Source organism: Coloeus monedula, assembly GCF_965178545.1.
Source record: "Coloeus monedula genome assembly, chromosome: 5".
NCBI classification, from domain to species: domain Eukaryota; kingdom Metazoa; phylum Chordata; class Aves; order Passeriformes; family Corvidae; genus Coloeus; species Coloeus monedula.
In genome coordinates this window covers 69,343,211-69,370,869 of record NC_138785.1, presented here as the reverse complement: position 1 = coordinate 69,370,869, position 27,659 = coordinate 69,343,211, and the positions used below count along the sequence as shown (strand labels likewise).

At 50.1% G+C, this 27,659-nt stretch overlaps 1 protein-coding gene across 1 annotated transcript; it reads right to left on the bottom strand.

The window, feature by feature from the left end:
- Window positions 1-330: 330 nt before the first annotated feature.
- On the bottom strand, window positions 331-23,691 carry ATOH8 (atonal bHLH transcription factor 8). The gene is made up of 3 exons (XM_082281963.1): window positions 23,033-23,691; window positions 8,639-8,830; window positions 331-698 (listed from the first exon to the last, which is right to left on the bottom strand). Exons 1-3 carry the CDS (start codon window positions 23,456-23,458, stop codon window positions 693-695), a joined length of 624 nt encoding a protein of 207 aa, XP_082138089.1. The 5' UTR covers window positions 23,459-23,691; the 3' UTR covers window positions 331-692.
- Window positions 23,692-27,659: the final 3,968 nt, after the last annotated feature.

The following is a 27,659-nucleotide window of genomic DNA, read 5'->3' as shown; positions in this document are numbered from 1 at the left end:
TCAGTATTTCTACCCTGTGGATGTTGCACAGGCAGGAACATCAGGAAATTGCCCAAAAGGCAGAACTACAGAGTAGCTCAAAGGAAGAAGCAAACCTGAATGCTGAAGCATGGTTTGGTGTTGTCACAGCTCTTGCCCACACCAAATGCTGGCTCCAGGGCTGCAGGCAGGGAAGTGCAGGCTGAGGAAATAAGAGGTAACTCAGAAGGGTACAGAAATTGGGCTTTGTCACCGACAGCTGGCTGGCCTGCTTGCCACAATCTGAATGGCACCTCTGACTTTTCTTTGGCTCAAAGATTTAACATTAAGGCAAAAATAAGACACAGTGTAGAAGCTCCATCAAATCTTTGGCACAACAGCAACAACAACAACAACAAAAAATTACTGTACACATGAGCTGAGAGGGTAACATTTCCCAGTTAAGCAAAGGGAAAAGTGCTAAATAAATTGCACGTACTAAAAGGTGGCTGGCTTAACAACAATAAGAAGCATCCCTGTCCTTTTGTTTTTTCTTTTCTTTTCCTTTTTTCCTTTCTGTTCCAGAGATTAAGAAAGTTCCTTGGCCAATCGTCATCTCCAATAGGGGTTTCTGCAAAAAAGCTGCTTTCAGTCTTCATCTGGATCGTGCAACCTTTGCCAAGACCAGATGTAACTCTGGCTGGAAGCTCTTCTGAATCCTCCCTTCCTGGTTATTACTCCTGGAAAGAGAAAGATGCACCATGAGAACAGTGAACACATGGTGTCCCAGCGGCTCCTCGTGTGGACTATTGCTGACACACATGGGAGCATCCTTGGGGACAGCTGGCCATGGATCTGCAATTTCTAAGAGTAGGACTCACAGTAGAACCATCTGTAGGTGCCACAATGGTGGCCAGAGTCAGCATAGTGAAGAGGGAGTGGCAGACAGGAAGAGGAAGGCTTGGGGAGGAAAAACAACAGAGTAATTTGGTGTTGGGTCCAACTCCTGCCGCCAGAAAAAAAAAATTAGAAGTGATGGCAAATACCTGCTATTTTCAGTTTCAGGAGCTGATCTCAGAAAGCAAAGGAGTTGCAACTAGATGGGTTTATGCAGGAGATGGGCTTTACTTCTGTATTTTAGTTGCTGTACTGAGTTTTCTGCAGGCATGGCTGCTCAGTCTGTGGGACTGCAACCTGTCCCACATGCCTGTGCATCCCCTGCGAGTCACAGCTGTGGCAGATTACTTGGGAAATTACACTGGGCTACAGAATATTATGGTCAGGTCCATAGGAAAATGGTCAACTCCAAACTGTGGCAGCTTTAGACAAGGAAAATCTCATCTAAACCCCCTTCAGCATTAAAATAAGCCCCACAAATATCCCACAAACAATCGTTAGCATAGTTCAAAACAGAGGAAAATCCTCAGGGCCTGAGGATTTAATGAGATCACATCTCCATTGTCCAAACTGCCTTCATCACGTGGGCTCCTAAATCCTTCTTTAAATAACTCAGGAATTAGAAACTTGGAAATGAAATCACATTTAGCTAGTGCTACCACCGTTTCTTGCTTCTTGCCAGTGGATTTAAGAACCTTTCAGGATGCAGTACGGCTTCTGAAGGTCCTTTGGACACAGTCACCAATTCCCTGGACAGGTCAGCCATCTTTCTGTCAGTCCTAGCAAGGTCAAACTCCTTAAAGCCTGGCCTGAAAAACTTTTTTCCCCCAATCTGTTTTGTTTCTGTACTGCCTCTCCTTTTCCATCACTGGATATTGTAACATCAGGGTATGAAATACTAGTAACACACTAGTATTTATTTTATTTATGACTATCATTAGGGCAGCTGCTGTGAGATCAACAATTACAGCTGTTCATCCATGACAGACTAAGGGACAGGGGAACCTAAAATCCACCTTGTCACCCCCTCCTGTCAAGTGCACACCCGAGGAAGCACAGGACTGCCTCAGGAGCATCAAGGTTTCTCTTGGTAAGAGTATTTCACTGGAAGCACCCAGGTTAACCTCCATACAATAAATGCTGGTGTTTGCTGGACTCCAGATTGCTGGAGTTGTTTCTGGACCATCCCACCTAGTGCTGCTCAGAGAAGATGTGGAAACTATTGCCCTAAGTCAAGGCCTTATTTGGGATTTTGAATAAACGAGGTTTAGGTGGGAGAAGGACAAACAGCCTTGTGTATTGCCAGTGTTTCTGTTGGGAACCTCCAACAATATGTAACATGTATTAAATACCTGTAATAGAAAAGTTGGTTGTTTAATTTATCTCACATTTAACTATCGAAAGGAAATGTAAAAGAAGGGAAGCAATGACTGTTCTCATAACGTTAAAAGACAGCAGAGAGATCAACAGCACTGGTGGGTTTGGGAAAGCAGGATGGCTTTAGGAAGAGGAGTCTCAGGGTCAGGTCTCCCCTCTGAAGTCTCTGCAGCTGGGGGAAGCTCACCCATAGGGGGTAAGAGGGAATATGCACAAACCAGGCAATGGCAGGTAAGGGCATCTGTGCTGCACCTTCTGGACACAGGAAATGGAAAGGGGAATGGAGAGATCCCCCTGCAATGCAGTGGAGATGCTCAGCACACCTCAGTGGCACCACTCCACTGGTCCCCAGGCACTGCCCAACACTGCCCATGGGTTATGTTTGGTGGGAACAGGCTCCTTTCTTTCCCCCTCCACCCTTTTTCACTCCAGCCAGGAGCTCTGAAGACAGATTTATGAGCCTGGGTCTGCTTTAAACTAATAACATCAGAACTCCCATGGCTCTTGAATTTGACAACTGGCCCAATGACCTTGGTGAGTTTGCAGCATCCCAGAGCATTTCAATCTCTATAAATCAAAGCACTTCTGGAATTGAGTCAGCCTTTGTTCCAGGGCTTCTCCTGTCTGTTCTACTCATATTTTCCTTTTGCTGCAGTTACCCAATATCTGTGGGGTAGATCCTACCCTATTCTATTCTTACCCCTTGCTACAAAGGGGATGGACCCTATGCTGGGATCCTGCTCCCACCATGGGAGCAAATCCCTGGCCCCAGTCTTTGTGTGCTGTGACTGCTCCAACACCCCTTAAGCAAAGGGACTTTTGGGGTGCTGTCATGCAACAGGGGAGTCCCACATCACACCCTTTGCAAGGAAAAGCTTTGGGCCCTGCTCTTTGAGGTACTGATGATCAATGCCCCAGTGGGCCAACGCAGGGTGTGCAGTGCCCTTGGGGATGCCCTTGGGGTAGCTGCTGCTGCCTCCCTATTCAGAGTTGGGTGATCTTGCTCATGAACTTCTCATGAGCCTTAGCACCCGTGCCCCACCTGCAATCCCTGTTTTGGGCTGCAGGGACATAAAAGACTCAAGTGACAAGCAAATGAATCTCGCTACCCTCTCACTGCTTGTTTTTAAGCAGGTTCCTGGGTGGGTAATCCCCCAGCCAGCATGCAGCAGGGATAACTCATGGCCAGGCAGAGCCAGGTCCCCTCTGTCCCCCCAGGGATGCTGTCCCAGGGCAGATGCACAGGCGGCTCGGAGCGGGTCCTTGCTATCCCGCGGTCCAGCTCCTCCCCAGAGCCTGCGGAGCTGGCGGCCGTGGCGAAGCAGACTGGCTGGCTGCCCGCTCTCGCCGGCAAGTCCTAGCAGGGAAATGAAGCTATTTTTAAAGAGGAACCTCTGCTAGGTCAAACTGCAGAGAAAGGGAGGTAGAATCTCATTATGAGACCCCCTCCTCCCCACACAGGACGGGAAGCCACGAGGAAGAAATGCCATGCAGATCATCAAGGTTTTACTGTGCTGGCTCCGAATGGTTCTGATAATCAATATCAGATGATCAATAACAGCAAGACCCTGCAGCCAGAATCATCCACACGAACCAGGGGGTGGGAGCTGTGGCTTTATCTCAGGGCTTTGTCTAAATAAATCACGAGCCATGGTACAGTGTTATCGAAAAAATATGTTCCAAGCAAATGGTTTCAGTGCTGTACAAATCAAGCCTGCCACTACCATTTCTCTTTTAGAATATAAACCCTTAACTTGTTCACTTCTGCAAGTAAATATGCTTGCAGAACGCCCTCCTTTCAATTTTTTCAGTGGGAGTAAGTGTTACCTACAGCAGCAGCAAAGCAGCAATGAGGGGGCATCAAGGGGGCACAACACCACAATAACTATTTTATATAATGCAATAATTACATGCATAATGTCAGCCCTTTTAGTGCAGCAGGCTGCAACAAACAGAGAAGCTTTTCATTCCATATATGTTTCTGTATCATTTAATTATCTGGGAAAAGATATATACATATATAAAGTATATTTTTAATTTTTAATTCCTTGAGTCTGTGCTCATCCACACACACAAGCACAAAAACAAGAAACTAAATTCCAGCCGAAAACTTTTATTGAGCTCCAACTGCTCGCCTGTTATTCATAACCCAGTTTCCTCTCTCACAAAGAGACCTTTCGCATGGTTTTGGTTTTTTTTTTTTAATGTGTGTGTGTGTTTCTTTTTTTTTTTTTTTTTTCCTTCTGCCTTGCTAACAGCTGCTCGCAGTGTTGTATCCTGAGTGATGATGAGGTTCTGAAAGTGTTTTTTTGGAACAGATGGCCAGGAGAGAGCTGGGGAATGTGCCAGCAGCGAGCTGGGGAATGCGCCAAGTCCTGCAGTGACTGAGTACTCTGGGTTCCAGCTCGCGTGCCTTTCCCCTGCCCTCTGCCCCAAGTGGCGCCAGCAGGACTTCCCAGCTCGCGCTCCGAACATCTGGAGTCTGCGACTGCCAGAAGAGCCGGGACGGGGGGAGGATGAAGCAGAGAGAAAGAAAAAAATCCTTCACCCATCCCTCCCTGCTCCGGCTGAGCTCCCATGGCCGTGGCGATGTTGCTGCCTAGCACGGGGGCTAATCAGAAGCAAACAGGGGAGGGGAAGGGAAAGAAAATGAACCTTGCCATGGGCGTTTGGGGTTTTGGGCGCTGGGTGTGCTGTGCAGGGTGTTTGTCCGCGGCTGGATCCTGCTCTGTGTAGACTCAAGGGCTGTTGTTGTGCTGCCTGCTGGGGAACTAAGGTCTGCCCCACAGCTTTGGAGCTGGAAGATCTGGGGGCTGTGATGCACAGCTCTGCACCCCTACAAATGTACAGCTCCAGGGAGAGCCCCCAGCCATGGATCCTACAGCCCTATCCTGACCCTGAGCTGCTTTCCTGCAGGGCACCAGAATTCAGCCCTGTGGGGGAAAAAGCTGGAAAAAGAGACTGTGGGACCAGCAAGCTGGACCCCAAACACTACAGAATCCATGCGAGGCTTTCAGACGACCCCTGGCCACTGAGGATCATGTGCCATGCAGAAACAGGGTACCTTGGGGGTAAGGAAAACTTGGACTTCCCTTTCTTTTGCTGTTGCATCCTCTGTGCTGCCAGAGAATGCTCCTGGCTGGAGCTGAAAGCAGTTCCCCCCTTTTTCCAGGACATCAGCGTGGCCCCAGCAGGACTTGGGGATCTGCTAAGGGTGTCGCAACCCAGATCTCCGATGCGGTGCAACTCTTGGGTGCATGGTTAAGGACAAGGCTTAGTCCAGATCATTTGTATAACCAAGCATGAGGCAGCTTTAAAGAATGAAAACTATCATCAGAATTCACCACCACCACCCCCCCACAGTCAGCTTTTTTTCTTCTTTTTTAAGAAAAGGCATCTGAAACCTCCTTTGTTGCTTATAAATGAGATCTCCCATCACCAAACACCCTCGGTCAAATCTCAGTTGCAAAAACTAAAATCACCTTATAACTGTAGTTAGGACAGAGAAGGGGATTTTTTTTCCTAGTCAACTTCGAAAGGCTAAAGCCACCTTTTCTAATTATCTAAATGAGAGTAGAAAGGGGAGGTAAAACCACTCAGCAAATTTCCTATTGCAACAGCAAAATCCGAACAACAACCTAACGTTAGGGACACAGGATAATTCGCCCCCAAAACAAAGCAAACGGCAATGCACAATCCAGCAAATGCAACATCTGGAGTCCCTGCCTGCCAAAACAAACTCCAACCAGCTACTTTTTTGTGTGAAAAGCTCACGGTGCCACAGCACATCGCAACCAGAGAGAGCTGAGAGAGTGAGAGAGGCAGACACACAATAAAATGGAGATGACAGGAGATAAGGGTGTTGTGGAGCTAACGTGGAGCTCAAGGAGCGGAGGTCCATGCTCAGGATTGCTGCGATTTTTTAAGAGAGAATATAAAAGGAAACTCAAAAAACCAATAATAAAATAACAACCACCCCAAAGTCGATAATTCAGAGGAACTGCTCAGTGAGCAGTGGTTTCAGAGACCTGATTAAAAACACACAGCGCTTACAAAAACGTGCCGATTTCAACATTAACGAGGGCGCGGCGATTTTGGGCCAAGCCATTGTATCCTCATCCAGCCGCTGTGTGAGACCCCCCAGGAGAGACATCTCTTCACACCACCTGACATCCAGAGCTTGGATCGTCGCTGCACAGCCATCCCGGATCTGTAATTTCCCTCTGACAACAGCCTTTTCCTCCCTCATGCTCACGATTTGCTTGGCTCAAGGAGAAAGGGAGACTAGCAAGATGAGTCCTCCCAGCCCAGGCTTTGCATCCCCACTCCTATCTGCTGGGAATTACCAGAGTTACTTAGTGGTACCTGCTGGTTTTGGCTTCATCAGCAGCTGGATGTGCTCCTGCCATCACCTGAGCAAATACTGCTGGAAATAAAATTGTACTTGTCATCCACGAGGGAATCTGTGTGCTCTGGGGCTGCCCTACAGAACAGAAATGCATGTTCTACAGTTTCCAGCAAGAAAAGCAAGGCAGAGCAGGGATTAAGACCCCGCCTCAGGTACAAAGCCTGGCTTTCTTTTCAGAGAGGGCTTTTGGAGAAGGGTTAGGGTGGGTGTCCTTCAAGAACGTGGAGAAAAGGCAGATTTTCTCCGGGTGATGCTGTTTCTGTGGGTTGGTGATGCCTGTTGGGAGGCAGGAGGTGCCCTGCGAGAATTCCATTGTTCACGCACTCTCGATGGGCTCGGGGCTTTTCTCCACGCATCTGCTCTGGAGAGAACTTTAGAGAGAGAACACCGTAAATGGAAGGCTTTTAATTCTTAATTTATTTTTTTAATTAAGGATGGGCCCAGCCCTAATCCTCAGATGTGAACACCCTGGGATTTGGAGCCATTTAAAATCTGGCTCCTTGTTTTCTTTCTTTAAGCCTGCATTGGTTTACATAAGCCAAGACAATGGCTCTCAGCCCATTGGGCACCCAAAGGCTGAACAGCAGCCCAGAAATGTGGTGAAGCCCCATGAAGGATGCTCATTCTCTTCTTTCCCTCCATTTTGACTTTGGGAAGGGACCCAAGACCTAATTAGCAATCTGCTAAAGCCTCACAAAGGATGCTCATCCCCTTCTTGACCTGGAGAGGGGATCCAAGACCCAACCAGCAACCTGCTAAAGCCCCCAGAATGATGGTTTTCTTCTCCCTCATCTCAACTTGACGAGCAGACCCAGGAACCAACTCTCACATTGCCCTGGGGTTGGTAGCATCATTTCAGTGTCCCTGGGACACCACTACAGACCCCACAGTAAACCCCCAATTTTGGGCTGTGCCCAGGGGCTCCCCCCACACCTCCCAGTCCCAGGCAGTGCTGTCAGCTGTGGGCGAGCAGTGCCGCATCTCCGCCTGGCACTGCTGCTCCGCGGGCATAAATACAGCCCGTGACAGCCAGAGGAAGCAACAGGGAGTGTGCTATTGTGTTTATTTATAAACTGAATTGCTGCAGGATGATTTGTTGGGCTAAAGAGGAGGAAAAGTGAGGAAACCTGTCCGAATCAGAGGCAGATCTTAACAACACCGGGGAAGGAGCCTGCTCCCCAGCTTAGCTGCCCATTCATCCATTAAAATCCTGCTGATTTATTATCCCGCCTGACAAGCAAGCTCAGAGAGCAGGGGGAAGTTCAATTCAAGTTTACAAAACTCTTTTTGTCATAAAAGACCGAACAAAGACATCAATCACTCCTTTAATTCACCCATGTCACTCTCTGAGAGGAAAACTGGCAGAACGCTCTGCTTCCTCCTCCCGCCGCTTGACGATGATTTCACCTAATTGGTTCAGTGTTAAGTAACCTAAAGGAATGCGAGGCATAATTAGATTTAACGTTGTTTCCTCAAGATACCCACATGTCCTTCAGGTCATACATCTTACTAATGTGTTTATACATACAGTGTCTCCATTAGCTACCTTTTTTTTGTTGTCGGGTGATTTTTCTCAGAGATAAGTGTTAGATTAAACAAAACAGAAAACACAGGCGGGCGACAGCGTTTTACAGGCTCCAAAAGGCGACTCAAGGTTGGTTTGGTTTAACAAGTAACAGTCCCAAGATGACTCTTAATAGGATCACGCTCGTGTTGGAACACACAATGGGCGACTAACAAGGGGAAGAGCCTGGCGCAGAGGACGGGGAGGAGAGAAAAGCTTTTGATTAGGGAGGAATGTGGTTATTACAAGATCAGATGGATGGAGTAGGAAAAGAGAGAGAGAGAAAGGCGAGGGATATAAAAGTCAGGAAAATTTCACAAGGTTCAGAAAGGAAGGAAACTATTTTGGATTTTTTTTTCCTTTTTTTTTTTTTCTCCCTTTTGTAACTTTTACCATCTTTTAGGGGGTGAAGTGGGGGAGAGGCTGTAACATACCTTCCTTTTTTTAGATCTTCCTTCTGCTTGTAAGGTCCTAGTGCACTGCTCCACACATTCAGAGAAGCTCATGTTACTGTGGTCAGCGCTGTAATCCAGGTCTGCTAGTCTGGCCAGGGAAAGGATATAGTTACAGGCTATTCTCAAGATGGCCAGTTTGGACAACTTTTGACCATAAGAATAGCAGGGAACCTAGAAAGGGTAACAGGGAAAAAGAAATAATTAAAAATTAGGCCAGATAAACAAAATATCTTGCTTGAAGCATGACAAAACAACTGTGAGTTATTTTCTTAGCAGTTTTAACATAAATAGAAACTCTAGTGATAAAATGCCATATGGTCCCAACAGGTTTTTAAGAAGAACTCCCCTGCTGATCTCCATGGGGATGAAAGCAGCACGAAGCCTCTTGATTTCAGCAGGGCAGTTCTGCTTAAAATGTGATGGCAGGATATGGCCCAGGACATCTGCCTGCTGTTCAGTTCGCTTCTTGGAGGCCCTGTTTCTCAGAAACCTTCAGCCCCCACACCTCACAGTAACTTGTCCTGAGTAACTTACTCCCCACAAGTAGCTCCCATGTCATCACAGGTCTTGCAGAATAAGGCAATAAGGAGGTATGAGCAACTATATCACAGCCTGGTGTTTTGTGCTCAGACAACATCAATTGAGACTTTCAGCCCATGCAAAAACACGACGTTGTTGAGGAGCAAGACCTTGAGGAGGCAGTAATTTCTACCTGGTTAAACACTACATCATGGTATCTCACCCCACAAAAGAGACCAAAACAGAGCCTGTATCAGGGAGTTCGATGCACCTTATGCAATTTATTTCTTTTTAATATTCTTAGAAATCTTAAAGATTTCTATTGTAATGTGAAACATTCAAACAATTAAAACTAAACAGAATGTGTCTCAATAACTGAGCAGTATACGGCTCCTGCCGTAGAAGGGTGGGTTGCTTTTCAATCACGATCCAGAAAAACACTACATCTACACTCAATTTCAGGCACACAGCTTTAGTATGTCCAGCTTAAAGAGAGGTCTTCTGAGTTCGATAGGCTTGGGCACCCCATTTTCTAGTTTGCAAGATTGCTGAAGGTCACAACACGCAAGAGTCTATCGCCTTTGGGAAACTGAAGCTGTGCGTTCAGCTGAAATCCATCCGAGCCCCTCAGGTTGTCTGGCCACCTGTCAGTCTAAGTTTTCATAGTACATCAATCATTGGAATGCCTCAGTGTTCCTCTACCACCTGCCTCTGTACCAGTCTCCATCTTCCACACCCCTCTAGGGTGTCACACTCAGCTTAGGCTGGAGATTTTTTAACACCTCTTGCCATGCTCATGCCTCAGCCTCTCTGTCCTCCACAGGGACACAAAGATGGGATCAACCCCAGAATGCTGTCCCTGACTTTACAGAAGGTAAAACAGGTTCAGCCCCTCCACAAACCCCACAGCAGCCACACACAGATGCAAAGGGAGGAGCAGAACAGCTCAAGCATATACAGGATTTCCCCAAGTGTTCTGCCAGGCTCCAACTACCGTCACCTCCATGACCTCAGCTAGACGTGCCATCCCCATATTTAGCAACCCATGACAGATCTTTTCTGTCCATGAATTTGGTCTGGTAAGCTGAACCTGTTGATTTTGAGCAGCCACAACATCCTTTTGCAAAGTGTTCTCTCCAGCCTATGTAAATTTTTTCTCTTTTTGCTCGTTTTGAACTTGGCTCCCACTGTCTTCCCTTGAGGTACTACAGTTCCTGTATTAGAAGAAAGGACAACAGATATTTATTCACCTCTTGTGTGACATATGTTTTTAGTTCACCATCATCTCTTCAACCTCTTTTCCAAAAGAAAAAGATTAATCCTCCTTAGCAGACAGTTCTATGGAAGCCATCCTGTATCTTTGATGACCCTTGCTGCTCTTTCCTGAACCTTTCCTTGTCCCTTTGGAGCTGAGATGATCAGAATAACACACAGTATTCATGTTGTGGTGCATATATCTAACAGATGCTTATGTGCTCTGTTTTGTTCAATATTCCTTTCTTCCTAACTCCTGATTTGATTTGTGACTGCTGCCAGACACTGACCTGAGATTTCCATTGAACCATCTACAAAAACCCTGAGGTCTCCATTCTCTGAGATAATGGTCAGCTCAGTGTCTATCACTTTGTATGTGCACTCTGGTATGGTTTTTCCCATATGCATCACTTCACTTCATCTGTGTGGTATTTATTTCATCTGCTATATTATTATGTAATCACTCAGAGTCATAAGCTTCATCACAGCTCACGCAGTCACAGTTTCAGGTGGCGGGACCTGAAATTCCCTGTTCAAAGCAGAGTTAAACTGAGAGTCAGATCCTGGTTTGTCCATGCATGACATCCCTCCCTGCAGGAACTGGCCCTTTTTCTCTACCCACCATTCCCTGCCTGTACACCGATCACTAATCCATGTTCCCATCCAAGCTGCTCAGTTTCTTCTTTCCTTCTCTGCCACAGTGCTTATGGAAATCCAAACTCATTGCCTGGATCACCCCTATCCATGAGCACAAGGATTCTAGTGCTGTTGACCCTACAGGCCATGTCTTGTACGATACATAGAGTCCTTCAGGTTGGAAAACACCCCTAAGGACATGGGCTCCAACCATTAACCCAGCACTGCCAAGGCCACCACTAAACCATGTTCCCAAGCATCACATCTACATTTTTTGAACACTTCCAGGGATGGTGACTCCAGCACTTTCCTGGGCAGTCTGTTGCAATGTTTGACCACCCTTTCAGTGAAGATATTTTTCTAATATCCAACCTAAACCTCCTCTGGCACAACTTGAGGCCATTTCCTCTTGTCCTATCACTTGTTACCTGGGAGAAGAGACCAAATTCCACTTGTCTGCACCCTCCCATCAGAAACTTCTGGAGAGCAACAAGGTCCCCCTTGAGCCTCCTTTTCTCAGGCTGAGCCCCCTGGCTCCCTCAGCTGCTCCTCATCACACTCGCGCTCCAGACCCTTCCCCAGCTCTGTTGCCCTTCTCTGGACAGGCTGCAGCACCTCAATGTCCTTCTTGTAGAGAGGAACCCAAAACTGAACACAGGATTGGAGGTGTGATACAGCTGAGCTGCCCATCAGTACCCAGCCTCTCCAGAAACCAGCCAACAAGCTTAAAATGGCCTTTTTTTTCTACACACCATCTACTACTGGTACCCTTAAAAATACAAGGAATCACAGAATAGTTTGGGTTAGGAGGGACCTTTATAGGGCACCTAGTCCAGACTTCCCCCTGCAGTGAGCAGGGACATCGCAGAGAATCTGTTTAAGAGCCTCTTTTTGTCTGACAAAACCTCTCTCTAAATCCCTGCCTTCAGTTTTTTTGCCAGCATTATGCACTCAGCAATGTCCTTGCCTTCAGTACCTGGTCCCCAGATGCAATGAGCTGAGTTATTTTGAAAACAAGAGCTTCAGGCAGCAGAAACACTCAAGTCCCTTTCAACGCCAATGCAACAAAAACAACAGAGACCCCAGATCAAATGGCATCAGAGAAGAACAAAGCAAGATGGAAACTAAAATGGAAGGATTCAGTGAAATGTGGGAGTAATTTCAGAATTAGAGCAAGAAGGAAGTTAAACCGAGTGGAAGGAAAATAGACCATGAAATCCTTGAGGCTGATGCACAGACGCTGTCCAGTTACAACACAAGAAGGCAGGCTAATGTCTCTTTTCCTCATCTGTTTTGCTCTTTCTTTTGTGTTCTGGGCTTTTTTTTTAAGGGAAAAAAAAAAGAAACAAAAAGAAACAAAACAAACCCCAAACTGTTTTGTAGGACATGTTTGCTACAAATGGCAAGGAAGATCTCAGAGCTACACACAGCTGACAAAACCCTCAACTGGGATTACACAACACTTTTCCCACACTACTGCAGCAGAGTCCAAACCGGAGCTGCCCCTTATGTCCATGGGAAGAGGTTCACCTTGAGCAGTTCAGATACTGCCCTGATGGGTGCGGGGCACCAACATTAAGAGATAAGAGGTTTTTTTGCCATGGTAACAGTGTTAGAAAAACTATTTCATAGGAACCCTCCCTGTCTTGGCTCAGCTCCTGCCATTTTAATGTTTCCTTTTGAATTAAACATGGAAAATTAAGAGAGGAATGAGCCACTTAGTTCAGATCCAGAGTCAAAACTTCCCCAAGTGTGTGTCTGTGTGTGTGTAACTTCGATGTTATCTCTTCTTTAACATAAAGTCAACAGGAAAGAAGGGACAGATTTGTACAAACTGCAGTAAAGGGTGTCAATGACACACTTGGATGCCAAGAAATCTCCAAAATCCAACTGAAAACAGAGACAGTGTTTCAAAGATGGAAAAAATGCCTGAGGCTGGTGTGGCCCTGCAGGTGCAACCCTCCCAGCTCCCACCAAGTCTCCACACAGATCTTTGGCAGGCAGAAATGTCAGCAGGTATCTATCATGCTCCTGGCAAGGACCAAACCCTTTCCTTCTGTCACCTTCTTGCTCCTCATGGCCGAACTGAACAGATTTCAGTGCTTTAATGGGGCAGCTCTGAGCTGAGCAGGTCCATCCAGAGTCAGGGAGAACCAGGCTCGAGTTCCTGTGCAGTTAATGAAAATATTTCCCTTATCTGATCTCACCGGTCTCTGCCGAGCAGCAGCACAGATCACCATCCTGCTTTGCAATGATTAAAAGGAATTAGGAAGGAACTGCAACTGAAATTTCACACCAATCCTAAGGAATGCAGCTGTCTGCTAGAAAGGCAAGGACACTGGCATCATCCTCGGCTTTGGGACACCAGCACAGTGAGCTGGGACCAGCAGAAACCAGAGCTCCAGCCAGAGGATTCTTGTTAGTTGTGTCTGCAAAGGGTTCTGCAGAGTCCCATGGGTCTTATCAGTGATCCCCAGGCTGACAGGAGTTAAATCAAGGCAAGATGAACGCTCTTGGGACATATTCCTGTGCAGAAGAGCCCTTCTTTGGGAGGAAGATAGAACAGGATGTGACTTAACAGGTCTTTTCTATCCTTGATGTCCAAGATTTAGAGGCAGCGCCCTTGGAAAACCAGGGATGCTCCCTTTGAAATCCTGTCTGCTGTGCCCTTGACCCACAGCCAGCCCTCTCGAGGAAGGCAGGGATCCACTGCAGCTCCCCAGAGAGTCACTGCCATCCACCAAAGACATAGGCTGGGAGCTGATTCTGAGGCTGCACAGGAGAGGAGGCTGCAGGATGAGGTTGGAACAACTAGAGATAGGTGAGAGGGTACAATTCCCACCCTGCCATACAAGGGTGCAGGGTATGTTCACTGTAATGGGTCTGCAGGGCACAACCAGGAGCATCCCATGGACTTTAGGAGCACTAAGCCAGTTCACATCATTGAGCTTCTGGCTGGGTAGCTCTGTCCTTATCAATAAGATACCATTCCCATAAACAACCTCTGGACCTGTACAGATAAGCACCTGTAAAACAAGTCTGATTTTACACTGCATGAAAATGTTGGAATAAAGAAGGGTGTTGAGTGCTGGGGGTCCAGATGTCTCTGTTATTGTGCCCAAAATGTGATTTAGCAGCACAGACGTGCACAGACCCCTCCACATGAAGGACCCACAGGACAGAATTGGGCCCCCTGGGCACAGCAGGGAAGATGGGGCAGCTCTAAGGCAGTGTTTGTGATGCAGCATAAGCCAAGCCCTCCTGACAGCTAGTTCCTCAACATGCCACAGTAAGCTGCTGAATCTACCTGTCTGCTAATTCATCTGGTTTATTTTTATGCTATGTTTAAAACACATCAGGCCCCCCCTTCCTTGCCCCTCTCCCCCAGGAAAACATTTGGCTGCCTCTCCCCTGCATCCCAACACGCAGCCCAACGGCGCTGTCTCATTGTTTGTGCTGCACCTCCTGCCAAAAGTATTTCCAGAGGTTCATATAAATGTCCGGCACTTAACAGTTCTGGCTTTTGTACATCCCTTTCTAACCCAGGGTGAGTCAGACATTTCCTGGGGTTAAGGCACCTTGGGGGAACAGTGGCAGGGAGGGGCAGAGGAATTGACACTGACCCTTGCTTGTCAGCCCTGAGCACAGGGGAAGCCCCTCTTTCATTATCTCAAATTATCTCCAGGGCTGACATCTGTAGGGCTACTGTGGATGTGTGGATGCCCCATCCCTGGAAGGATGCCTCGTCCTGAGGCCAAGTTGGATGTGACTTTGAGTAACCTGGGCTAGTGGAAGGTGTCCCTGCCCATGGCAGCAGGGTTGGAGCCAGATGATCTTTAAGGTTCCTTCCAACCCAAACCATTTTGTGATTCTATGAGTAAGATCCTTAACAAGCTGAAAGCCTTGCCCAGAAGATCATCGCCTGTTTTCAAGACGTGTTACATTGTGGAGTGTTTTTGGGAAGGATTTGGAGCCAATATTTTTCTTTCCACCCAGTTCTGGGGGTAAAATGAACACGTGTGGGTCTTCCAGCTTCTTGCAGGACTCATTTGACGACCTGGTTGGTGTGTTCAGGTTCACCAGCAAGGTGACTTGGCTTCCCTACCTTGTTCTCAACAGCTGCAGGCCCTGAGTCCTTCTAATATTCCAGGTGGGACAATGACGACTTACACAGCTGTATGATGGAAAAGCCTGCAAGTATTCCTGGGACATCCTTTCACAGTCCTGCCAGACCCCTTCAGACTTGATTCTGAAATATCCCTGCTGCTGCCCCCAGCACAGCAGCAACCAGCTTCCACTGATGGCTCCTCTGTGCCACTGGTGCTCACTGCACTGGCCTGGACCTTTGGGCAGCACCACGTAGGTTTGAACCCAGCAAGGCCAGATCCTGCTGTGTGGATATATGGCATGGTTCTCAGGGGACTGCTTCTGGAGAAGGGCCCCATAAAATCACAGAATAGTCTGAGTTGAAAAGGACCTTTGAAGGTCATTTAGTCCAACCCCCTGCAGTGTGCAGGGACATCTTTAACTAGGTCAGGTTGCTCAGAGACCTGTCTAGTCTGACCTGGAATGTTTCTAGGGATGGGATATCTACCACCTCTCTGGGCAACTTGTGCCAGTGTTTTACAAGCTTCATTGTAAAAACTTTCTTCCTTATATTTAGTCAAATCTACTCTCTTCTAGTTTAAAACAATTATGCCTTGTCCTATGACAAGAGGGTGTACTAAACAATTTGTCCTCACTTTTCTTATAGTCGCCCTTTAAGGGGAAGGGGTGAGGCGGCTGAAACAATCTCTTAGAACCTTCTCTTCTCCAGGTTGAACAACCCCAACCTGCTCAGCCATCCCCCTGGTCAACCTGGTGGCCTCCTCTGCGCTTGTTCCAACATCTTTCCTGTGCTGAGGATCCCAGAGCTGGATGCAGGTCGTGTCTCACCAGAGCAGAACAGAGAGAAAGAATCACCTTCCCTGACCATCGGTGGTGTCACAGTGTCAGATGTTCCATGGAGCTCTATCCCAGCCAGTGATGGGCAACTATTCCATACCAGGCTTTTGTTTCTCTGCCACCAGACAGCAGTGGTGGGCAAGGGGCAGCCCTGTGCTAGCAAAGCAATCCCAGCAGGTTGAAAGAAAGCCTCACCCCTGCCTCACCATAGGGAGCAAAGTGCCCAGCCCAGGCTCAAACCCAGCTGAAAGAGGCCAACAAGAACAAAAGCAGCACTACTCAGGCAGGAGCACCAGTCCTGAGCGAGGTGCCTTTGCCTCCTGGGTGGGTCCACGCTGCCAAACAACCCAGCTCCCAGTTCCCTCCCAGCTCCTGGCTCCCCCATCGCTCACATTACAAAAACATGAGTTCACTCCTTGGAGCGAATGAATTGGCTCCCTCCAAACAAAACCTAGGTGTGGTGCTGGGTGAGTTCACCCCGGGAATCTCTTCCAAATGGCAGTCTGGTTAATGCTGCCCCAGGCCTGGCTCCGCTCCGTTTTGGACAGTCCTCCTGCACTATCCACAGACATTCTGCACCCCCAAAGCCTCCTGCACATCCTCAGGGCACACAACACACCCCCTCAGTATCATGCCTGAAAAATATCACATTGCTGGGCTGCAGCAGAGCTCTTACCTTACTGCTGGCTCTTTGAACCACCTCCCAAAATAATAACTACACAGATGATTACTGGAGTTATCAGAGGAGAAATCCCAGGGCTACTGCACAGAGAAAATCTCCTCTGAAAGGGGCTACCTTCCAGCACTATAGTGGGGAAACACTTTTTTGGGTGGCAATTTAGTGGTTTCCATCTGCATCTCTGAGGTCCACTGGATCCAGTTCCCCTGGTGAACAGGAGAGCGAGCTCCACCAGAGATAATGGCATTACCCCAGCCCCAGCTTGGCCTCAGTGACTCTTCAGTCACCAGTCACTGCTGGACACCACAGGGTTTTCCCTTCCCTTGCTATCGCTGCTGTGCCCCAGGAGCTGCCATGAGCCTGTGGCAGCTGCAAGGAGCACAACCTTCCACAGCACACGTGTGGCTCTGCTTGCATCCCTGCATGGCATGGGGGACAGTGCAAACCAGGACCAGGATGGGCTATATCACTTGGGGAACACACATGGCATAGATCAAAGCAGATGCAGGCTGGGAACAAAGAGCATGGGAAGTTCTGCTGCAAGGTATTGAAAAGTGTCCCACCTCCCCACTGCAGCCCGGAAAGGAATTTGACAGTGGATTAAGGCAGGGAGCAGACACTGGATTCAAAGCTTGATGGAGAAAAGCAGACTCTTTTCTCCAATTTCAGCAGGAGCCATAAGAAAACACAGGGGTTAACTCAGGGTGGCTGCAGCAGGCAGAGCAAATACCTCCCAACAGCAGCAGGATTTGTAGCACAGGATAAAATCAGCTAGGCAGCAGCCAAGGGAGCAAAAAAGCCCTGCTCTTGGTGACACACAGTCATTGTTTTCAGGATTTTTGTCCTTTCGTCTTATTTTTTCTTGTCCTTTATTTTCTTTCCTCCTGTGTTGCTTCAGGCCAGTATTTTGTCATCTTCTTTAGCTGTTAAACCACAGGGCCGCCCCACTCAGGGCTCTAAATATCCATTAGCATCACTCGGGACTGGCAGCAACCACGGAGATGCTCCGGTTAACGCTGTGCTGTTCAGTGACAACACGCAGCGGTGGCACTGCACACTGTGTCTGGAAGATGCTCCTGCTCTCCTGAAGTCCAGCTGCAACTCTCCAGCAGCCAAACCCTCCCGCTCAGCCTTCACCCAAAAGAGCTCAATGGGTGGTTTGTCTTCAGGAGCCAGATTTTAAGGCATCTTAGGGTTTCCTGCTTGTGGGATCACAGAAGGATGAATCACTGGGAATAGGGCTGGGAGATGTCAGCAGGTGACCGAGGATAGCTCTCAGCCTCCCCACCACACAGAAAGGACACGTCAGCGACACTGGTCACATGCAGGGTCCCACCTGCAGAGGTGACAAACCACAGCCACCCTTGGGATGACACACAAAGAGGGCAGGCACGAAATGACGCATCCACAGAACAGCCTCAGCCTTCTCTGGCTTGTGGCTAAGGCACTGCTCAAGCCACAGGCCCTGCCTCCATTTACTGCCTGGCTTGTCCCTTCAATCCCCTGCAGATAGTTTGCTCCCACAGCCACAAAACCTCCTGTAGCCTTGAGGCTGCTGCTCCTGATGTCCCACCACGCTTCCAATGGGAACGAGCAGGGTCTTTTCTGCACTGATTTAACAACAAGCCACAGCAGCCATGTGCATGCCGGCAGCAAAAAGTGAAAGGATACTAGTGGGGGGGGGGGAAGGGGGGAACCTCCATTCCAGCAGTTAAAAAGCCCTATAAAACCCTAAAGTATCTCCAGAACCCACAGGAGTGCAGAGAGTGAGGTTGTCAGCTGCTGAGGCAGAGGATGTCCTGGTAATGCAGTGGTGAAAAGATTTAGAAAAATGCCAGCACACTTCAAGGGAAGATAAATGTCTGTGGACACATTTGCTCCCGGCACAGACTCCAGCTCACTGTGGCTTCACTTTCTTCAGGAGGAGCTGGACAGCAGTGCTCTAGAGAGAAACCAGATGTGCAAGCCCAGGCAGGCTCCAGATCAGGAAGGCTGCTGTGGCTGCCTCCATCCATCGAGGGAGAGTTTGCTGCCACCTTAGGGTCTGTCAGCACAGCTGAGGAGCTCCATCCCAGCTCCTGGGAGTGTAGCATACTGGTGGGAGCTGGTTTGCTTGGCTGTCCATGCAGTCTCATGTTGAAGAGCACTACTCCCTTCTGGCCAGGACCTCCAGCAGAAAACCTGGTGGCTAAGGCCATACTGTAATAAATGTTACAATGGTTCAGTTTCACAGCTGGGATTTGCTGGAGAATAAGACTCTTGCTGCCAATAGGAATTTGCAGACAAAAAAAAAAGTGGCAGAATTGCCTTGCATGGAGAACAGTTGCTTTGAAGATAGGCAATGTCGTTGTCACATCTTGCCTCCTCCAGATGGTTGCACTGCTTCATGAATTTGAACATCCACCAGCACAAGGACTGGTAGGAGTCTTCACATGGAGATGACCTCAGGTCCTTGTGACTCAGTGCTATGTCTCCGTCTGCATCAGAGATGTCTGGGTTCACTGATCACCCACCATGGCAGGGAGAGGGAGAGGAAAAGGATAGAAGTGACACCCACCATGTCAAACATGGAGGGCCCTGCAGCAGCTGGGGCAGTGCAAGATCCCACTGACCAGCACCTGCCATGGCATTCGAGGGCAGGAGACCAGTGCTCCAGATAGGAGCTGCCCAGTCACAGGAACAGGAGCAGCCCCCAGGGACAGCAGCAGCAGCAGAGGGACAGCCAAGTACAGCAGAAGTATCTTACCACCTCAAAGTGCTTCAGAGCAGGTCAGTGTTTTCCAAGGAGAACTACACTGTTTGCCTCAGGACTCTGCTGCCAGTGGAAGGATCACTTGGACAAATGATGCTTGGGGGACTAAAGGAGAGAAATCTCTTCCAGACTTAATAGCTGAAGACCACAAGTACCAAGACCAGGGCGAAGGAGCTGTGTCTCAGGAGAATATGCTCTTCAGTTCCACTTTAGTGCTATGGCCGTATGGCAAAGGCAGCAGCTCAATGCAGAGAGAGGGAGAGAAATCCTTGTTCCTGGTGGCTGTGACACCAAGGGTTGAGCACAATGGCAATGACACGTCTCTCTCAACAGCAGGCAGCTTCCCAGAGCTGGCAGCTGCCCGCCTACCTCCCACCTCTGAGGGGGCCTGGCCTCTGAGGCAAGCTGGGGACAGCTCAGTCCTCAGGGACATGGCTGTGTTAGCCTCTCCTTGTGTGAAACAACTGTGTTTGGCTCTTCTTCCACCAAGAACTGGGAGAAAAAAAAGAACCCACACCCCTTCCTGCCATCTGGAGAGTTAGTCGACACAAGCCAAAACATGTGTGCCATATGTACACAGCTGTGGAGCGCAGGGACGCCGCTGTCAGCCCATCTGTCCAGCGTGCTGCGTGCCAGCCGCTTGCCCTCAGGTGGGCTGCTGAGACAGGGAGAGTGTCCTGCAGAGAGGCATGACTTCCCTTTCCTCCTCCTCTTCCTCAGCAGGCATGAACCATGAATGGGGTCCCTACAGTATGGCCATGGTGGGTCTGGTCCTGCAAGCTACGGGGTTTTATCTCACGTGTGCCGGTGAGGATGGGTCTCTCCACCCTCATGCGTCCAAACAGGGTAGGGACAGGGATGACACCTGAGTGGGTGCTGGGTACCAGTGGCTGAGCAAGGCTCCTGCTTCCAGCAGCTCCACATCCAGCACCTGACCCCTTCCCAAATGAGCTCGGGGCCAGGGTCGGCTGTGTGCAAGCACGGCACAATCCCCTGCTCCTCACCCGCCTGTCTGTGGGGACGTATCAGTTTCAGTGCCTCAGGAAAAGCCTCCCAGCTGCTTAAGAGCCTGATATGTGATGACAAGGAGGGGACGGAGGACTAACCAAGGAACAAGAAGCAAAGGGAGGCCTACAGCAGACAGCACACAGGGATTGCCTCCTGCATGGGGCTGAAGGCCCTTTGTATGCTCTGGGATGTGGGAAGACGGTGCTGACCTGGGGCAAGAGAAAGCCTCCCTACTACATGTACCTCTACCAGGGCATCTCCATACCCCTGCTCCCACCCGCTGGCCAAGGTGTGACACAAAGCAATGTACTGTCTCCTGATCCAAGCTGCTCCTCAGAAACCCCTCCGCCGTCAGCGCTGTGAATGACGTGAGTGACAAGCCAGCGCTGCGCATATGTGCAATGAAGCTGGCTGTCACCTGATGTCACGTACGGCACCAGGCACGCCGCTGGCAGCCCAACAAGAAATGAATACAAATGTCATCCAATGATGGTCAGGACAGCCAGCCCACCCCTCAGCTAATTGCTAGGAAAACCTCGCGGCAAACATTTCCCAGAGAATGATTTCTTTCTCTCTGCAGAGTGAACACAGCTCTGCCAGTATGTTCCTGTGCTGACCCTAGAGACCAGCTTTCACGGGAAGAGAGGACAGCAACTTGCTCTTCAGGCTCTTTGGGCTCCCAGCTGAGTCCACGGCTGAAGTGATTTATAGAGACAGGGCCAAGGCCAGGAATCTGAGGCTTTTCAAGAGTTGCCCATTTCCCCAAAGAGTGTGGCTTTAATTTGTTGCCTGCCTGACTTCTGCTTGAGGCTCAGCCTAGAACAAGATTGCCAGTGATTTGGGAAATCAGTGCTACTTCCCCTTGCGGTTTTGGTGGTGTAGATGTCTGTCCATGGAGAATTAGACTGACACTTCCAAGTGTGTTACACACAGTCGCCAAACAACCGAAATATGGAAGCAGCTTACAGAAACAAAATATACCAAGTCTGGAGTTTGCATCTACTACAAGGGGTGGCCTCTCAGCACCAGGGGACAGCACCCAGCATGCACTGGATTACCAGGATTACAACAGGAGCAGTCAGATCCCACCACTCCATGGTGATCAAAAATGCTCTCGTTTAGGTGCTCACCAGTGATTCTCTCCTGACATACAGCCCTGGTCTCAGTCCCTAAGGTTAGGGCTGGAAATCTGTTTGCAGAAGTAGATGATGGGAAAGGATTAACTCTTGGGGTGCTGCTAGCCAGGACACAGCAGTCATTGTAAAGGCCTGCAGGCAGCATGCTGAAGATAGGAACAAGCACACTTCCTCTAAGCAGGAGAGAGGACTGAGTCCTAAAGCGAGCACACTTGGGGAATGGCTCAGATTAGTAATGTCCTAAAGATGGTGGGGAAAAGCCTGTGTGTGTGAGCTCTCCTGCAAGCAGAGCACACTGCTCCCACCAGGCTGGAAGGACCATCCTGGGAGAGGTGATGCTTAGCACCTCTCACAATCAGACTCATCTGCAGCGCACAGCCCTTCGAGCCCTGTGCATCTCCTCCTTCCTGCACGCCTGGAATAGTCCCATCAGCACTTAACAGAAAGGCAGAAAAGCCAGCACAGCTGGGCTTGCACAATGTGACAGCACATCTTTGTCTATCACTGTGCTGTTACACGCTGCCTTCACGCAGAGAGGGCTGAGTGCAGGGTCCAGGGCACTGATTTATCCTTGTGCAGAAGATACAACAGTCTTGCGGCTTCTCTGTATCTCTCCTCATCCTGGGGAGGTGATGGAAGGATTTTAACTTTTCATTTACCTTTCAAAGCTCCACCCTGACAGTGAGAACATGTCTATTATCCATTACAGACAACCCTGAGGATTTTCAAGTCCTCTCAGCAAGAAAGCCCAGCATCAGACACTTCAAATGCGCACTACAGTAAAAACCATGGGAAACTAACTGGCAGAGGACCACAACTCAACTATCCCTAGCAGACACGGCACACAGAAAGTTTCAGAGGCTGCTGCAAGAACCGCAAGGGCCCTGAGAGATCAGGCACCCTGCACCAAAGTCAACAGATGCACGGTGCTGCCCAAATTCCCAGTGATCCCTTTGGGGTAGCTCACCGCAGCTGGACAGCTGGCAAGTACACGTGCTCTTGGTACAAGAGCATCACCCCAACTCCCAGCTTGACCAAGTGCCTCTCTACACACTGTTCTCAGAGAGATTTCTCGGGTTTGTTTTATTTTTTGCCCTCTACACCACTCTCCCTCCGGGGGGAAAAAAAAAAAGTCCAAAACTTTCTAACAGCAAGCAAATTAAAAGCCCTTATTTATTTATCTTGAGTGTTAGCACAGTTCTAGGGTTGGTACTTCCAGGCATTTTGAACCGACTTCCCCTCCTGTCAGGCGGCCACTCGGCTCCTGCCCTTCACCTCCCCTGGCCCCGGGCGCGGGGCAGCGCGGGCGCTCCCCGATCCCTGCGCACCCTCCAGCCCCCCGCGGGGTCCCGCCGGGCAGAGCACGGGGCGGGCTGGCGGAGCGCTGCCCGGTGCCCCCCGCGGGCGGGCGGAGGGGCCGGCGGTGCCCGGGCGGCGGCAGGTACCTGCTTGCGCAGCGCCTCGAAGGCGGCGCTGATGGTGTGGACGCGGGTCCTCTCCCGGGCGTTGGCCAGCAGCCGCCGCGTCTGCTGCAGCGCTTTGATCTCCGGCGAGACGCCGGACGCCTCGCCCGGCCGCGGGCGCGGGGAAGCGGCGGGCGGCGGCGGCGGGGCGGCGGGGAAGGCGCTGGCGGCGGCGGGGCCGAGCGCGGCGCTGCGCGGCTCCCAGGCGGGCGGCGGGGCGGCGGCGGCGGCGGCGGGGGGCGGCGCGGCGGGGGCGCGGAGCCCGGTCCGCCGCCCGCTCAGCACTTTGAGCTCCACGCGGAAACTTTTGCAGCCGCCGTGCTTGCGCCGCAGCCGCCGCAGCCCCCCGAGCTCGGCGGGGCAGAGGCGCGGCCAGGGCTCGCCCTCGGCCAGCGGCGCGCTCCGCATGGCGCGGGGCGCTGCGCGGCGAAGCTCAGCCGCGGCCGCTCCGCCGCTGCGCTGCTCCCGATGCTGCCGCTGCTGCCGCCGCCCCGCTGCCGCCCATCTGCGCCCGCCCGGCCGCGGCGGGCAGCGGAGCCCCGGCTCCGTCCGTCTGTCCTCTGAGCGTACGCCCGGCCGCAGCTCCGCGCAGCTCCGCGCAGCTCCCCGCAGCCTGCTCCCGCCGCCGGCAGCCGGCCGCCGCGCAGATGAGCGGCTTTAAAGAAACAGGAAGGCTGGCCTTTTTTTTTTTTTTTTTTTCTTCCCAAAACAGCTGTGCTGCCAATCTCCTTTGTTCATCCCCCCCCACACCCCCCCCCTTCCCTTCCCTCCCACCCCACTCCCACTTTCTTCTTTAATCTCGCTCTTCCATGCGATGGAAGAGAAATCCTGCCCCCCGGAGACTCGCCGCGACCCACCGTGTGCGCTTCCCCCTCACCCCCCGCCTTGCTTCCCCAGGGAAATCTGTGATTTGCTTTGGTTTCCAACCCACTTCATCACGCTTCTCCTCTCCTATCACTGGTTTCCCGCATCAAGACCCGATCTGTGAGGCGGGGGGTGCCTGACTTCACGTTGCCTTCCTAAATGTGCTCGGGAGCACAGCGGGGGGACCCCGGCGGGATGGGGAACTGGGGGAGCTCCGGCGCTTCTCACACATCCCTCCCGTCGCTCCCGGAATCCTTCGGTTGCTGCTCCGCTACCGACTCGGATCCACAAGGAAGAATTATTCCGCAGCAACAGTCTGCCCTGTTTTTCACAGGGCTAACAGGGGAGCCCGCACGCGTGGGTAACTGCTACCAGCTTTGGGCTGCCTTCTGCTGGCACCCCAGAAACCCTCAACTCCCCTTACCTCAGCCTCCGGGGAATCAGGGCCAGAGGTCTCTGCAGAGTGGGTAGACAGGGTGCGAGGGAGGGAGGCATGGAGAGGTGCAGTTCACTGTCAGAGCTGTGGCACAGCTGGGAATAAACTGCATTTATCAGGATTGCAGGAAAATTTTGGGGTGGAAGGGACTCAGGAGATCCTTTGTAATTTTAAAAAGTATCTCTGTTATTTGGGCAGCTGGTTTCTCAAATCATCTAAACCCCTTAGACATTAAGTTGTACTGAGACTCAGTGGGATGTAAGCTGTGAAATGCTTGAATTCATAGCAGTGAAAGGGATGTTGGTTCCTCACCCTCCTCCTCCTTACCCTCTGCCTCCTCCTCCTCTTCCTCCCATGGCATGTCAACCTAGTAGCCATCAGCACTACATGTGGTGAGGAGAAGGAGCTTCTATTGACCTCATGTAAGTCCGTGATGCAAGACAAGCTCTGCCTGATGACTAATTTCCTCTTGCTACTGTGGCCAGGCTGCCCCAGAGCAGACATAGCAAAGGTTTCTTCAGCTGGAGAAAGCAGAGGTTGTGGAGAAAGTACTGGAGAAGATGTGCTGAGTCCTGGTTCAGCACCGTATCTGTAACAGCGGTGGTGCCTCCTCCATTACATCCCATGTCCCAAGTGTCACCGCAGTTTGATTTTCCTTTGCAGAAGGACTTTATGTGAGTCAGTTGAACTCAGAAGTGACTGACTTCCCTGTGTGGCTAGCAGCACCTCCCTGCCTTGTGGTGGTGCTGGCAAACCGCCCTGATATCCTCAGCTAGAGCCTGTGAATTATTGCTGCTAATGCTAGGGCATGCCTTAATGACTATTTTCTCCATCTTTCATCTTAGTTCCTCTAACACTCAACGCTGAGAGCCAGCAAAGGGATTTTCAGTTGACCATATTTCTCCCAAGCATCCCAGTGAGTGGCACCAGCCCCTCCAGAAGGGTCTATCCTTCAGTGGGAGCCTATGTTAAAAATGTGGTGGTGGCTCTTCTCACAAGAGGAGGACCTTGGCCCAAAATTGCAGTCCCAGCTATTAAATTCTGCCTACCTAAAACCTCCTTGCTCTTCCAGCTTGACTCCATGAACCAAATCCATTTGACTGGTAAATAGATGAAGCCCATTAAAACCAAAGGCATTTGCAGCCATTTGCACCATTTTTTTTTCTCATTTTGCCCCTAAGGCGTGTTTATATTCTCAGTGCTGGTTACGTAGCTGCTGCCTTGGCCATCGCTGAGTTACGGAGTGCTTCCAAGAAGAAACCTAAACCTGAGTGTCTCTAGTCACATAAGCTCATGTTAGACCTTCCCCTTCTCTCCTTTTAGTATCCTTATGGTTATGGATATCACAGGATGGCCGGGGTGGCCCGGCTCGGGGCTGAGTCATGATAGGCCTTGTCCCTCAGCGTGATGCACGGAGTGGTGCACACAGCCCGTCCCTGTCTGTGCCCCGTTACAGAGGGTACAGCAGTGACAGCTGCCAGCCACGGAGCACAGACACTGTGAACACACAAACACTGCATTCACCTGCATTTGCTTCCATAGTTAAAGCACTGCAAACTTGGTGGGGACTCTCTTGTCACCATCCGGTTGGGTTGCTCCTGTTTGCCTTAAAGGAGATTGAAACTGAAACTTGCTTGTGACTAAACTGAAGGGGGAGAGATTTAAACTGCAGTGAAGGAGTTCATGCAACCTTTTCTACCAGGCTGAGTTGTTTAGATGAAGGTTAACTCTTTCAATTAAGCAAGGGTGAGTTTCCTGAAGAGCAAACTCGTCCCTTCAGCACATGCCATGGTAGCTGCAGAGCCATTGGTGTGCCTCCCACGTGCAGTGGAGATGGGCAGCCTGAGCTCACCACCTGGCCTCTGGAAAACAAAGCATTGTGGCTGTGCTGGCATTGGAATTTGGGCTGGGAGCAGTGTGTCCTTGTGCAGTGCCACCAGAGAAACATGGCTTTTGGGAGCAAATGCAAAAAAATCTGCAGGTGGTGCTGACTGCTCTGTGCCATATGGATGCAGCAGCTCATTCTGCTGCGTAGTGCCTACGTGCCAAAATGATGACATGAGGTGAAAAACAGATGGATGGAATCACCTGGCTGTGGGGGAGTAATGCAGAGTAACAGGACCATGGCTATGACTTGTAGTGAAACTTTTGACCTTTCCTTTCTGCAGACCACATTATGTCAGCCTTGTCTGCATTCAGAGCATGCTCCAGGGAAGGTTTCATCTCTGGCAGAGCCAAGCTGATGGTGCCACTGCCCTATCCCATTGCCCTTTCTCCTTCTTGCTGTACTCCTGCTTCCTCCCTTTGCCAGCTCTGAGGTTCTCTGTGCTTGAGGGGAGCAAACCACCAGCCCAGCCGTGTTTGATATGCCTGGCATTTTGTGATGTGGTGGTGTGGCCATGGCTGCATACTGGTGAGGTGGGAAAGGGGCTGTTCCTCTGCTTTGAGACCCACTAAGAAAATAACTTCAGCATAAGCATCAGCATCACTTGTTGGGCAACTCTGCTACTTCTGCCTTCAAGGGTAAATAAAGGACAAGAGGAAATGACCTCAGATTACACCAGGGGATATTTATATCAGATATTAAGAAAAATGTTGTGACCAAAAGGGTTGCCAGGCATTGGAACAGGCTGCCCAGGGAAGTGGTGGAGTCACCACCCCTGGAGGGATTTAAAAGACACGTGGATGTGGTGCTTAGGGACATGGTTTAGTGGTGGCCTTGGGGAATGGTTGGACTCAATGATCATAGAGGTCTTTCCCAACCCAAATGCTTCTATGGTTCTATAAATAAGGAAATAAACCCTTTGCCAGTTCCCTGTGAAGGACATTAGAGTCCTGTGTAAAAATCACTGGAGAAGTGTTAAGCTCTCATTCCAGCATCATCTGGCACTGAGCTACTCAAAGTCATGGATTAACTCCACCCATACAGGGTCAAGCTCTCCCTGGCACTACAACACCATACCCTAAATCAGTCTCTGCCTTCTACCAGTGGGTGACACACCCTGTTGGGTGGCTCTCTGCCGTGATAAAAACTAATGTGGTTGTAAGAAATGACTGCAAAGCCCCAGAACGTGTCTTCAGACAATATATTTTTTAAAAAGATAAATAAGTAGGAAGGAAAATGAAATGAAAATAATCTACTAGGTGGCAAGAATTGTTTGTAGGTGCAGTTGGGATGTTTGAAAGGCTTGTCTTCAGAGCCCAGGATAGGTGATGGGGGAAAGACATGCTGCAGGTGGGTGCCAGGGAGATGTCTCCAAAGCAGTGCCCAAGGGACAGGACATTTTCCCCAGGAAAGCATCCTGAGCA

Excerpts from the sequence above, each read along its gene's own strand:
- ATOH8 (XM_082281963.1), bottom strand. The coding sequence starts at position 23,458 with ATGCGGAGCGCGCCGCTGGCCGAGGGCGAGCCCTGGCCGCGCCTCTGC. Across the intron at positions 8,831-23,032 it reads TCGAGGCGCTGCGCAAGCAG|GTTCCCTGCTATTCTTATGG; the intron begins GTACCTGCCGCC and ends TACCCTTTCTAG.